Source organism: Vulpes vulpes, chromosome 9 (assembly GCF_048418805.1).
Source record: "Vulpes vulpes isolate BD-2025 chromosome 9, VulVul3, whole genome shotgun sequence".
NCBI lineage: Eukaryota > Metazoa > Chordata > Mammalia > Carnivora > Canidae > Vulpes > Vulpes vulpes.
The window spans coordinates 60,289,625-60,302,560 of record NC_132788.1 but is presented as its reverse complement, the minus strand read 5'-3'; the positions used below and the strand labels follow the sequence as shown (position 1 = coordinate 60,302,560).

The 12,936-nt window shown below is 40.5% G+C and overlaps 1 protein-coding gene across 26 annotated transcripts in view; it reads left to right on the top strand.

The window, feature by feature from the left end:
* The window catches only part of ATG7 (autophagy related 7), a 235,071-nt gene that overhangs the window by 55,091 nt on the left and 167,044 nt on the right, over nucleotides 1-12,936 (top strand). For all 26 annotated transcript variants that reach the window (XR_003237720.2, XR_003237719.2, XR_011994320.1 and 23 more), the window contains 4 exons: nucleotides 2,007-2,201; nucleotides 3,419-3,622; nucleotides 5,562-5,677; nucleotides 10,669-10,744. Coding sequence is in view for 15 of the 26 variants with exons in the window: in XM_026016844.2 (XP_025872629.1) it covers nucleotides 2,007-2,201; nucleotides 3,419-3,622; nucleotides 5,562-5,677; nucleotides 10,669-10,744 (591 nt within the window). In the remaining 11 variants the exon portion in view is untranslated. The remainder of the gene's footprint in view (nucleotides 1-2,006; nucleotides 2,202-3,418; nucleotides 3,623-5,561; nucleotides 5,678-10,668; nucleotides 10,745-12,936) is intronic.

Below are 12,936 nucleotides of genomic sequence, written 5' to 3'. Positions count from 1 at the left end.
AAAACTAATCTAGGATTTAAAAAGTGATTGCAAAAAAAAGTGATTGCAACAGTGGTTGTCCCAGTGGGGGTGAGGAGTAAGGGGCACACGAGCACGTTCTGGGGTCATGCAAATATCCTATGTCTTAAGAGGTGTATGCAGTGGTTAATCTGCAGTTTGTTGAAACACAGCCAGCTGTATACTTGAAATCTGTATATTACAGTTTCTGTAAATTATGCTTCACCCTGGCTGCACATTTGAATCATCTGGGGAGTTTTAGGAAATATTAATGGCAAATCCCACTCTCAGAAATTCCAATTTAAATAGACTGGGGAAAAGTCTAGCCATTAGGAATTTTAAACCTCTCTGGGTGGTTCTAATATGCAGCCAAGTTTGAAAACTTCTGTGTTGAAACTTGCTGAATTCTGGCCTTAGGCATGTGGACCTAAATGGTGGGCTGAGAGCCAGTCCTAAGTAGGCTTACTGGCTGAAATTTTAGCAAGTAGAGAATCATTTAGGTCAGTGAAGTGAGTATGGATCTGTATTATTGAAAAGTCAGAATTGGTGTTGAGTAATTATGCTTGATTTTGGTGTCACTAATATACCAAAAATACCTTTCTGGATTAAGCCGCCACCATTTAAGATACTTTATCAATTGTAATAAGACAATAAGGTATTAACATTACTGTGATCTTTGCTTAAAGTTTACGACACTATTTGGTACATGGTAAATGCATCTTAATGAGTGAATTAATTAATGAGGGCCAGATAGTTGTCTCTGTGGTGTTCTCATTGTTAAAATGGACTTGTTTTGAACCCTCTTTCTGAAGTCCTTTCTGTCTGGTGTCTTTTCCTGTAACTTTTTTTTAATGGTTTTAAATAGCATTACTTTTGCTACCGTTGTCCCTTTCTTGAATTCCAGAGATTAGGTTTAAAGTTTTAAGATAAGGAGAGAATAGCCACAATCCACAAAATAGATTTTTCCTTTGTGAAAGGACCTATTTATTCTGGTCCTCTCCCCTGCCCCCCACCAGTTGTTTTTCAGGTAAGTGACAGGTTTTGGCAAATGAATGACAAAGCTAATGTTTTCACACTCCTCTTTGTGGCCAGCCCTATGCAGAGGATTAAGGATGCAGTTTGTGATTCTAGAACACTTTCTTTTCTGTGGACAGTTAATGTCCCTGGCTTCGCTGACACCCCTATGTGACTCACTGTTAATCTGCCAAGAACTGTGGGGCCAGCGGGGGACCAGTCTTACAGAGCTGTTCTAAAGCCCCTATGAAAACTCCTGAGTCACCACACTTGCAGAGAATCTGGGCCACCAGGCAACTTCTTTGGACAGGGAATGAAGCGGTACTTCAGTACCGCACTGTGCTATAGCTCACCCCCCCAACCCCCCCACCGCCCTGTCCCCTCCAAACAAATATCTGCACACTCCTAAGTATATTTTCTGGTCATAAGTTAGCAAGTGGAGTTTTTCAGTTTAGAGGGTTTTTTTTTTTTTTTTAAGTTCATATACCTCTAAGATTAAGACAAGACTATTAGTCATTCTAATCTTATGTGAGTTTATTAAATGTTTTTTGTTATAATATCCTATTTGAAGAAGTTATATATTAAGGAAATGGCGGGGGAGGGGACAATTGGGAGCAAGTAGGGAGAGACAGTTGGCCAGAGGGCACTTTGATAGAGGTTCTTGTCTCAGGTTATAGGAGAAAGCCAAGAGTACGGTTTTTTCCAGTGTCCTCCTTGCCTCAGATGGGAAGTACTTCCCTCCTTCTTTGGAACTAGGATCCATATGTCTCTGCTTGCTACTTTATCCAGGCTTAGGGACCCTGGGATGACAGGAAAAGATAGTCTAGGATGTAGAGGTGAAGAAGGTACAGGGCACAGGTAGCAAAATCACACATAGAGAAATTTCTGGTTGCAGGTGACCACACATGCATGCTTGTAGCTATGGGGAGATATGGGCTCTAAGATATCACCTATATATTTGCTTCAGACATCTATATATCTGGGTGTTTCCCCAGAATGCCAGAGGGTTCAACATGAGCATCCCCATGCCTGGACACCCAGTGAACTTTTCAAGCATCACCCTGGACCAAGCCCGCAGGGATGTGGAACAACTAGAGCAGCTCATTGAAAGCCATGATGTCGTTTTTCTGTTGATGGACACCAGGGAGAGCCGGTGGCTCCCTGCCGTCATTGCTGCGAGCAAGAGAAAGGTAGAGTGTGTGGATCCTGGAACTTTCAAGTCTGAGTGTGACTTAATGTACCATCACCCTGGAGGAAAATCTGCCTTCCCTCCAGAAGAGAGATGTGCTGTGTATAACCTAGTGACATGGTGCCAAAAGGCTTCCACTGGCAGATGCTATCTTTGCCTCACATACCACCATCTAATATAATAGGTTTCTTCTACTATTTAATTTTCATAGCAGCCCTTTGAAGTACTCTAGAAGGGATATTCTACTTAGATTAAAATGTAAGTTCTAAGCAGAAAAGACCATCTCATTTACTACTACTTGGTCACTGACAACCTCAAGGACCGACAGTATTGAATGGTTAATTAAATCATGGTACATAAATGATGGAATACTATGCAGCTGTGCACAATTATGTTCTCAAAAACTTTAATAACATGGAAAATACCACATTACAGGATACATTGTATATATTTAATATGAACTGTTTATAGCTGTAAACAAATAAACATTTCTATCTGGTGAGGGATGAGGAAGAGAAAAGAAGGGAGAAAGGTGGTGGAAGGAAAGAGAGAGAAAGAACACCCCAAGTAGGAAGAAATACCCCAAATTATTAGTAATATGTGTTTGAGCCGTGAGATTGTAATTTTTGTTTTCTGATGTACTTTTTCCTTTTTTTTCCAACCTATATAACCAGAAATATGAGAGGAATAAGTTATAACTAAGAGAAGTTCTAGTATAAATGAGAAACAAATTGTCCTTAAAAAATCTGTGTGACAGTTGAATTGTGTAGTGTGTGAATTATATCTCAGCGAATCTATTATTAAAAAAAAATGTGTGTAGGTATGTCAGATGATAGTGTAATGGTAGAAAGAATAAAGCTGAGGACTCTCAAGACTTGGTTTTATGCATTTACCTCCTACCAGCTAAGTGACCTTGGGCAAGTTACTGAAATAACTACTCTGACTTTCATTATCCTCATCTGTAAATGGGAAATGTGTGCTGGGAATTTTAAATGAAGCAAAATAAAATAATTAATGTTAATCACTGGTCAAGTGTTTTGCACTTAATAAATCCTCAATATTGGGTTATTTTTACTAACGTTGGCTTCTAGACACTAATTACATTCATATGCAAATACTTATAAAATGAATTTTAAAAGTTGACCAAATATGAAATTAGCCATGGTTTAAAATATAAGTGTCTCTTAACTGTAGACTTTTATTCCTCAAAACCCACAGCTGGTCATCAATGCTGCCTTGGGGTTTGACACATTTGTTGTCATGAGACATGGCTTGAAGAAACCTAAGCAGCAGGGAGCTGGGGACTTGTGTTCTGGTCACCTTGTGGCACCTGCAGACCTCCTGGGCTCCTCCCTCTTTGCCAACATCCCTGGCTACAAACTTGGCTGCTATTTCTGCAATGATGTGGTGGCCCCGGGAGATGTAAGTGGATTTCTTTGTGCTTCTAGATATTTCCTACAACTGTCTTGCCCACTGGGGCAAAATGGCCCAGCTCTTTCTCTTGTGACTATTTAAATTTTGTCTTTTCTTTAAAAAAAAAAAAAAAGATTTTATTTATTTATTTATTTATGAAAGACACACAGAGAGAAAGGCACAGACGTAGGCAGAGGGAGAAACAGGCTCTAGGCAGGGAGCCTGATGTGGGACTCGATCCTGAGACCGCGGATCATGCCCTGAGCCAGGGGCAGGCGTTCAACTGCTGAGCCACCCAGGCGTCCCTAAATTTTGTCTTTTAACAAAGAGAAGAAGTCTCCAATTTGGGGGTGACGCTATCACACTACAAGCCTTGATTGGCATCATCAACTGTGCACAGCTGTTCCTTGTTCACTAGCATAAACACAGTGAGCAACCATTTTTGTGGAAAGCTCAGCAAGGAAACTGGAGGATAGACTGGTCCCTGGCAGCAGTCAGCTCTGTCTCCTGTGCATGTATCATTGAAGAGAACATTAAATGAGGTGTTTGAAGACCTGGATTCCAATCCAGGCTTGGACACTGCCTTGCAGGATAATTCCAAATAAGGCTCATAGGCTGCCTGTGTTTCTGCAGAAGGGGCTGGGCCCTATAAGATTGTCAGAGTTAGCAAATGAAAATAGGATTCCCAGTTAACTTTGAATTTCAGGTAAATAACATTTTAGTATAAATTTTTGCCATGCAATATTCAAGACCTTCTCATATTAAAATACTATGCATTGTCTATATGAAGTTCAAATTTATCTGGGCATCCTGTATTTTATCTGCTAACCCAGTAGAAGAGGGAAAAATATTTTAACCTGACTATTCATAGTGCAAGGTGGGTTGAATATGAAAGTGCTCTGAACAGCAAGTGGTACCCTGTTCAAATATAAGATTCTGTAGTATTAATGCCAGCACACAAAGCCCAGTCTGTAGGAATGGTCTTTTATCAGAACAGAGAATCATGGCCAGTGAAATAAAGCATAAGTGTTTCTGTGCCCTTCCCTTCATTTTCCCCTTCTTTAAAAATGTATTCCTTAATAACTCCTGCCTTTTTTGGAAGATTGGCTTCTATGGCCTCCCAGTATGAAGAAAATAAAAGATAAATATTCTCCATGTGAAGAAGGATGACTTGAGGATCTTCATCAGTGGTGTTATAACACATAGCTGGCCCTGTTACCGCATCATTACCAACAAGTAGGATAAAGGAATCAATTGCAGTAAAGTCGTGTCTGTTCATAAGGGGAAAATTTCAGAGTCAAAATTATCCCTAACAACCTCTTAATTTGCCTAAAGTTGTAAGATTAGAATTTATTTGGTTGCACTATTGAAGGGTTGTATTTGGAGCCATGTTGTAGCAAAAATACTTGCATTTCAGCCCAGGATGAAATGATGGGTGACTTGATGGGTGGGTGACATGATGTCCACACTGTGAGAGGCACGTAGGAACTGAGGACTGCAGGAAAGGCAAGTTATTGTCCCACCTCACAGGCAGTCTGAGGCACTGGCTCAGTTAGAATGGCAGGGCAAAATCATTTGTACTATTCAAGTGATTATTCCTCTCTGTGTCTCTGTCCTTCAGCTACCAAGTGCAGTGGGGTTTGAGTCAGTTAAAAGAGCATATGATGCAACTCCCTATTGGGGCAGCTAGGCCCCCAATCTTTAATTAGTTTGTAACTGTTACTCCTTTTTGGCAAAGTACCTCATTTAGTTACCTAAGTTGTATATTTTGTTTTTTTTCTTGGTACTTGCAAGAAGCAGTATTATTTGAGGCTGAATGTTCTTTGTCCACACTGAGTGAGCGTCTGGTTATGTTATATAGCTTTACCAGGGAGGAGGTTCATGCTTCAGACAGCACAGTTGAGTGGACTAGAACTTTGAGCACACATCAATGATTGTTTCTCTCTAGTCAACCAGAGACCGGACCTTGGACCAGCAGTGCACTGTGAGCCGCCCAGGACTGGCCATGATTGCAGGAGCCCTGGCTGTGGAATTGATGGTTTCTGTTTTGCAGCATCCAGAAGGGTGAGCTTACTATTTAGAGATGGTCATTTAAACAAAAAGCTTTTTGTATCTCCATTGGGCTTTTCTCATCCTGACTCCTCTGAGAATTGTGTTGCTTTTTAAAGCTGTCCTCGAAAAAACAAGACTGAAAACCCTAGTCTGATTCTTTTTCCTTGGGGAGCTTGTCATTGGACCTTTGGGGCTCTATCTCTATGTTCTTCTGGAATTGAACTCAGAATTCTGAGTTATTTGGTAACTGATGATAAGGAAGAATAAACATTTTGGTGGGGGCCGTAGGGACCCTCATGCTTTTATTCTATTAGTAGGTTTTGATCTCCTTAGCCCTGAACGTTTGTAAGGCAATACATGAATCATATGTGATAGAAATTGCATTGGGCTGTATGTAACATCTTCAGTGACTTGGCCAAATGGGACTTTATTTTGTTTATGTGGCAAAAGCCTGGAGGCAGGTAGTTCAGAGTTGGTACAAAGGCTTTGTTAGGCCCTCAGGGACTCCAGTTCCTTCTTAATCACTCAGGTACCCTTAGCATTTTTCCTTTTGCCTGCCACCTTGTGGTCGTGACTACGTATTGCTTCTGTGTTAAAGTTAACACCTGTCCGCTTGGCTGAGGCTGCCCCCTTTTAAAGAACTTACCCAGTTCACCCATTGACTTTTTTTTCTTTTTAATAATAAATTTATTTTTTATTGGTGTTCAGTTTGCCAACATACAGAATAACACCCAGTGATTCTAACTCCTGTATCACATGGCCACCCTTCACTACAAGGAAGACTGACAGATATGGTTATTTTGTCTGGACACATTACCTCTCTAAATAAAGTTGTCTTAAGATAGATGTGGAGAATGGATATTGGGTAGGCAAATAGCACTGTCTGCACCCTCATTTTTTAAAATTATGCATATATTTTAAATCCCAGAAGAGATTGTTTTATGGTGGTATTCATTATGTTTGGCTAACGTTTTCCTTTTCTGTTACTTTTCATTTTCCTCTTCTATCTATCTTTGAGCTTCCAGCCAAGGCTGTATTATCCTTCTGCCAGAAGAATGCCCTTTATTATTTCTTTTAGCATCCCTAAAAGGAATGCTAGTGACAAGATACTTCAGTTTTTGTTTGCCTGAAAATGACTTTATATTTGGAAGATATTTTTGCTGGGTTTAGAATTGTAGATTGGTGATAATTTTCTTTTAGCACATTGAGAGTATAATCTTGTTGTCTCTGGTTGCTTTTATTGTTGTTGAGGAGTTTGGTGTTTATCTCACAGAGGCTCCTCTGATACAGTTTGTTTTTCTCTCTTTCCCTGCCCTTAGTTGGTTTTAAGGTTTTCTCATTGCCTTTGCTTTTCAGAAGTTGGACTATGGTATACCTACTTACGTATTTATTCTGGTTGTGCTCTCTAGTGCTTCTTGAATCCATGGCTTGATACTTTTCATCTATTGTGTACAATTCTCAGCCAGTATCTCTTAAAATATGGCTTCTGCCCCTTTCTGTCTTCTTTCCTTTTGAGTCTCTAATTGCGTGTCAGAATCAATCTATGCTCTTTTCTGTATATTCCTGTATTTGTCTTTCCTTGCTTCAGTTTGCCAATTTGCTTTTTGGCTTATCTTCCAGTTTGTTAATTCTTTTTCCTTCTGTGTCTAATACCATCCATTGAGTTTTTAATTATTTTATGTTTCAGTTATAAAATTTCCATTTGATCTTATACATTTCCTGATCTCTGCTGAAATTGTGATTTTGATCTTTTTCATTCCTTGAAAACACTTAATTATTATTTTCTTCTAAGCCCTTATCAGGTAACTCTATTATCTGGCTCTCCTATGAGTCTGTTCCTCTTGTCTATTATTTTTTTGGTTTTTGGCTTTTGGTTATGTATTACTTCCTCCAGTATCTGGTACTGTTTCCTTTTTTTTATTATTATTATGGAAAATTCCAACATCTATGAAAGAAAAACATATATAAAGTAATAAATCCCATCGTATAGACCACCTAGCTTCAACAGTTACCAACATATGGCCCGTCATTTGTCTACACAAATGATATATCCACATTTTTCTCTCCCCACTGGCTTATTTTAAAGCAAATCTAAGATGTAGCATTTCATTAATAAAAGGTATCTTTTTAGTGTGTATATCTATTTTACATATAAAAACAAAAGTAATTCCTTCATATCACCTCATATAAAATTAGCTTTTAAATTTCCCCAGTTTGTTTCTCAAAAGGAGGGGAACTGAGTGGGAAAAATTAGGGAGATAAACCATGAGAGACCCCTAACTCTGGGAAACAAGCGAAGGGTTGTGGAAGGAGATGTGGGTGTGGGGATGGGGTAACTGGGTGACAGGCACTAAGGAGAGCACTTGATGGGATGAGCACTGGGTGTTATACTATATGTTGGCAAATTGAATTTAAAAAAATTCCCTAGTTTCTCAAATCTGCTTGGTTATTATTATTTTTTTTCTTGCTTGGCTAATTTTGACTACTGGACATTGTATATGAGAAATTGCAGAGATGATGTGATTTACGTTTCCTTCTGGCAAACTGCTAGACCAAGTCCTAGAATGCTTAAGTCCAATTAGGGTTTGTCTATTTCTGGTTCACTCTTTTTCCTAGCATGTAACCCCCATCGGTCCCAACCCAAAGCCCAGGATATTTTCCATGATTCCCCCTTATTGGCAGACCTCAAGCTCTAGTTTTTCCTTCCAGTTCATTTGTCTGTCTAGCTTCTAATCCTATAGCCAGTGCTTTTGGAGGTGGCAATCACTTTATGGCAGAAAGTTCCCTTGCAAATGCCTTGTTTACCTCTACGGGCGGCTTCTCTCCTCTCACAGATCCTAGCTCTGCAATTCTCCCCTACTTTGGTAGCTGTCAGGCTTTCAAAGGTTTTAATATTGTATCTAGCTTTCTGTTTGTTTTCAGTGAAAGGTTGGTCATGACTACCTAGTCTATCAATGCCATACCAATTTTTAAAAATATTTTTTTTAATTTATTAAGCACTCATTGTGTACTAGCTTGCATGTGAGAGTAGACAAGTGAGCAGGCTGGTACATTTTGTTTCTGTATTTTTTTTTAATTTTTTTTTTAATTTTTATTTATTTATGATAGTCACACACACACACACACACACACAGAGAGAGAGAGAGAGAGAGAGAGAGAGAGAGGCAGAGACACAGGCAGAGGGAGAAGCAGGCTCCATGCACCGGGATCCCGACGTGGGATTCGATCCCAGGTCTCCAGGATCGCGCCCTGGGCCAAAGGCAGGCGCCAAACCGCTGCGCCACCCAGGGATCCCCTGGTACATTTTGTTTCAACCTGACTTTGGCTTTATAGCAGACTATATATTTACCATACTATAGATATTTTACATTAAAGATATAAAACTTACCACATTTGTGATCTGGACACCCAGATGCTCTACTTCAAGAAGATCTTATTACTTTATGACCTATAAACAATAGAACTAATTCATCTTGTAATAAGTAGAAGTGGGATAAAATTAAATTGATTTCAAATATAGAACCAGTAATTTTAAGAAAGAAAGAAGGAAAGAAAAGAAGAGATGAGAAAGGGGTGGGGGAATGAAGAGGAAAGGAAACAAAAAATAAAGAAGTAAAAGAAAAATGATTAAACAGTTTAAGATTCTCTCCATATCTGCCCAAGTGTCTGCTGCCAAGTGTCAGCTAGCATAGGCAAACTGAAGTCAAATGGGTATTTACACCTGACTATCTGACAAATACACTGTGATTTATTTCATTTGTCAGACACTTATTACATAGTGCTTACCTTGTGCTAGGCACTGTTCTAATCATTTTGCAGAAGTAACTCACTTAATCCTCATAGCAAACCTATTAGGAAAGAACTATTACCTGTCCCATTTTTGAGGGGGAAATTGAGGCATAGGGAAGATAAGTTGCTGGAATTCACAAAGCTGGGCTTTCACTCAGTTTGGCTCCAAACTCTGTTTTTAATCATCCTGCTATGCTGTTTGTAACACAGGCAGGAGAGACTTGAATTTTCGAAAGATTTGTTTTTCCAATTCTCAGAAATTAACATCAAATATTCTATTTACTTTATGACTCAACAGTTTTTCTACACAATTGAAAAGATGACCCCTGTACAATGTTGGTAGCATACATAGCTAGTCTAGGTGCAAGAGAGTTAAAGGAAAATAAAGCAGCTTTTTTTTTTTTTTTAACTTCCTCTCGTCTCTGTCATCCCCCTGACCACCCCTGCCTTCTAAGTGTAGTGTGGCCTCCTGACAGGACATATCTGGGATAAAATCTTGGAGAGCCGATTGTGCCATTCCTTGACACTGACCCCTCTGTGTGTTCGCCCTGGTCATAGGCTAAAACCAGGCCCTTCTGTGCCGTAAGAAAACATCACACCGTCATTCAGGAAGGAGTGCATTTGTTCTCCTGCCCCATTAATTCCTTACTGTTTCTGTCTCCTTCCTCCATTTTCATAGCATTCATATCACCTCAAGAAGTTGTGGTTGGAAAGTTTTCCATTTCAAAATTTCTGTACAAAAATGTGCCATGGTTTTTACAAGACTATCTCAGAGTAAGGGAGTTAACATTAATCAGCTTATCACGTGCCAGCCACTGCACTTGGCAGTTTTTCTAACTTATTCCTAATTTATGCTTCATAACTATCTTATTTTTACTTTATAGGTAATGGACCCAGAGCACAGAGAAGTTAAGCAATCTGCCTGTGGTCACAAGCTCTGGCTTTTCTAACTCCAAGACGCAGGGATGTGTGTGTGTGTGTGTGTGTGTGTGTGTGTGTGTGTGTGTGTGTGCGCGAGCGCGCGCGCATATGTGGGTGCGCGCTCTTCTTCTTTCCTTCCGTTGGAAATTAGGTCTCCACTAAATCTTGCTGCCTTGCAAGGGTGTTTTCAGTCATCCTTATAAATCTCCCATGGTCCCCCTCCAGACCATCCTCACAGATGTCAAGCATAAACTTTTATTAAATGAGCACCTCTAATTGTTTTCATTTCTCAGGGGCTACGCCATTGCCAGCAGCAGTGATGACCGCATGAATGAACCGCCAACCTCTCTTGGGCTTGTGCCTCACCAGGTTAGTGATTTGGAAATGAAGTCATCATTCTGGACCTGGTGCCAGTGGCACAGGGGGGAATGCATTCAGGGTCCCTTCACTGTCCACTCAGCCCACCGCTTTTCCACCCTCCTTATTCTCCAGCTGCCCTTGAGTTTCTGTGGGAGTGCTTTCAGACTACCTGGAAAGTATCCCATTCTGCAGGGATGGTGATGAGGAGAAATCATGAGCAAGCAGCATCACCCAGAGTCTTGGATGCATTAACCATATTGACCAGAGGTCCCATAATGGAGAAGCAGCAGCAAGAACAGACCCTGGAATCAGCTGGATGGCAGTTTAAGTCCCAGCGATGCAATTATTGAGATGGCCTTTCTTGGCCAAGTCCCTAAACTTATCTGAGCCCCTGTTTCTCCATCTATGCAATGTGACAATAATACCACCCTCATGTGGTAGTTGCAGAGATGAGAGGTGATGTGTGCAGAGGGCTCCGCAGTGGTGCCTGGTGTGCCATAGGCCCTCAGTGAAGGGTGCTTGCTATTTTTGCTGTTGTTTATTATTGATTCCCTAGCCACATAAGAAGCCTTATGGGTATGCATGGGAAAACCATTAGAGGTGTCAAAAAGTAAGGTTTATTCTCAGAAAAAGAATCTGAAGTATCATGAGGAAGATTCATCACAATGAGCTGTTGGTCGGGGAGAGGGCGACAAAAGGTGGTGGAATGAAAATTTCAAATTCATGTTGCCCGGTCACTAGTTTTTGTTACTATGTTTTTGGAGGGATGAAGACGTTTTCCAATCTTACCTTTTGGTAGTCATTTCTCTAGGTGCCATATGTGTATTTCAGTGTGTAAGAGAAAGGCTGTCTCCATGGATGAAGCAGTGATGGTGCCTGATAGTTCTGGCTGAGGGTCATGCAGACAGACTCACGTGAAGCTGAGGGCGAGAGTAGGGTGGTGCATTCAGCCCACATTTGTCTCCTCCTGCCTCCTGTCATCTACGATAGCCCTATCATTTTCCAATTGAGGATTTGAATCAGAAGAGGGGAAATTATTTGCCCACAGTCACAGAGAGGTAGTGGATGAGCCAAAACATGAACCTAAACTTGACACTCCTACTGGTGTTCTTCATGAGGTTTTATGAGTGAAACTTCCCTGGCCTGCCCATTGGGAGTGTTACCTTCTGGTCGCTACACCAGCCCTCTTGCACTAAGTCGCCCGTCAGATACCATGTGTTAGGTTACTTACCCTCCCAAAGCCTCAGTTCCCATATCAGTAAAAGCAGGTGTCTTACCTTGTATCCAGGATTATGCCTCCCATAAGGTTTTGTAAGCCATAAAACACAGTACAAGTGTGGCTTTCCAGTCTGCCTCACACGGACTGTGTGCCATTGTGTAGCATTTATCTGACAAGACTGTGTTCATCTTTCTAAAAACATTTCAGGCAGGACCCAGCAGACACTATAATACCTCTCCATGGCAAGAAAGCTGTCCTCTAGAGCTGACCTCTGCTACTTATGCTCGAAGCTCATTTGAATCCCTACTCACTTCCCCTCTTCACATGTCTCTACCCCTTTCTCCTGACCTTGAGCTGTGCCCTCATCGCCCTTACAGATTTCATACTGAGAAAGGCCTTAATTAGATTTTCAGTCATGCCCCTGCACTTCTCTCCTTAAGTCCTTTATGTTAAATCACCACAGCTGTAGTTTCCTTAGTGCTGAGGCCAGAGGGCAAAACAGTCTCTTTATAGAAGGGGTCCAGTGTCAAAATGCATGTACCCATGTTTCTAAAGTACTATGGCAACTAATCCCTCTCAGTGTCATTTACCCCCATTGAGCCTCACAATTGTTTGTCATTCACCAACTCTTCTAGCTCTTTCTCCTCGTTTTCAAATGTCTGAAGGATTATTTTGGTTGTTGGCCATCTCTTCATTTGGTCTTTTCAAAGGCTGAAGAATAACCCAGCCATATATGGGAAAAGCCCAGCGCTTGTGTGTGATTAGTTGCTTACATTATTTCAAGTTTCAAGCCTTTATTTTTAGCTACTATCTAAAAAAGACAGTGGAGAAAGAACTTTAAAATTAATCAGGGTTGTGTGGTTCCTATTTATAGACTTTAAATTTCTTCCTTTTTTTTTTTTTTAAATGGAGTGAGTCCATTTATGCAACTGTGTTTTGATTAGGAGAACATCGTTTCCACAAAAACACTGGGCTGTGTTGC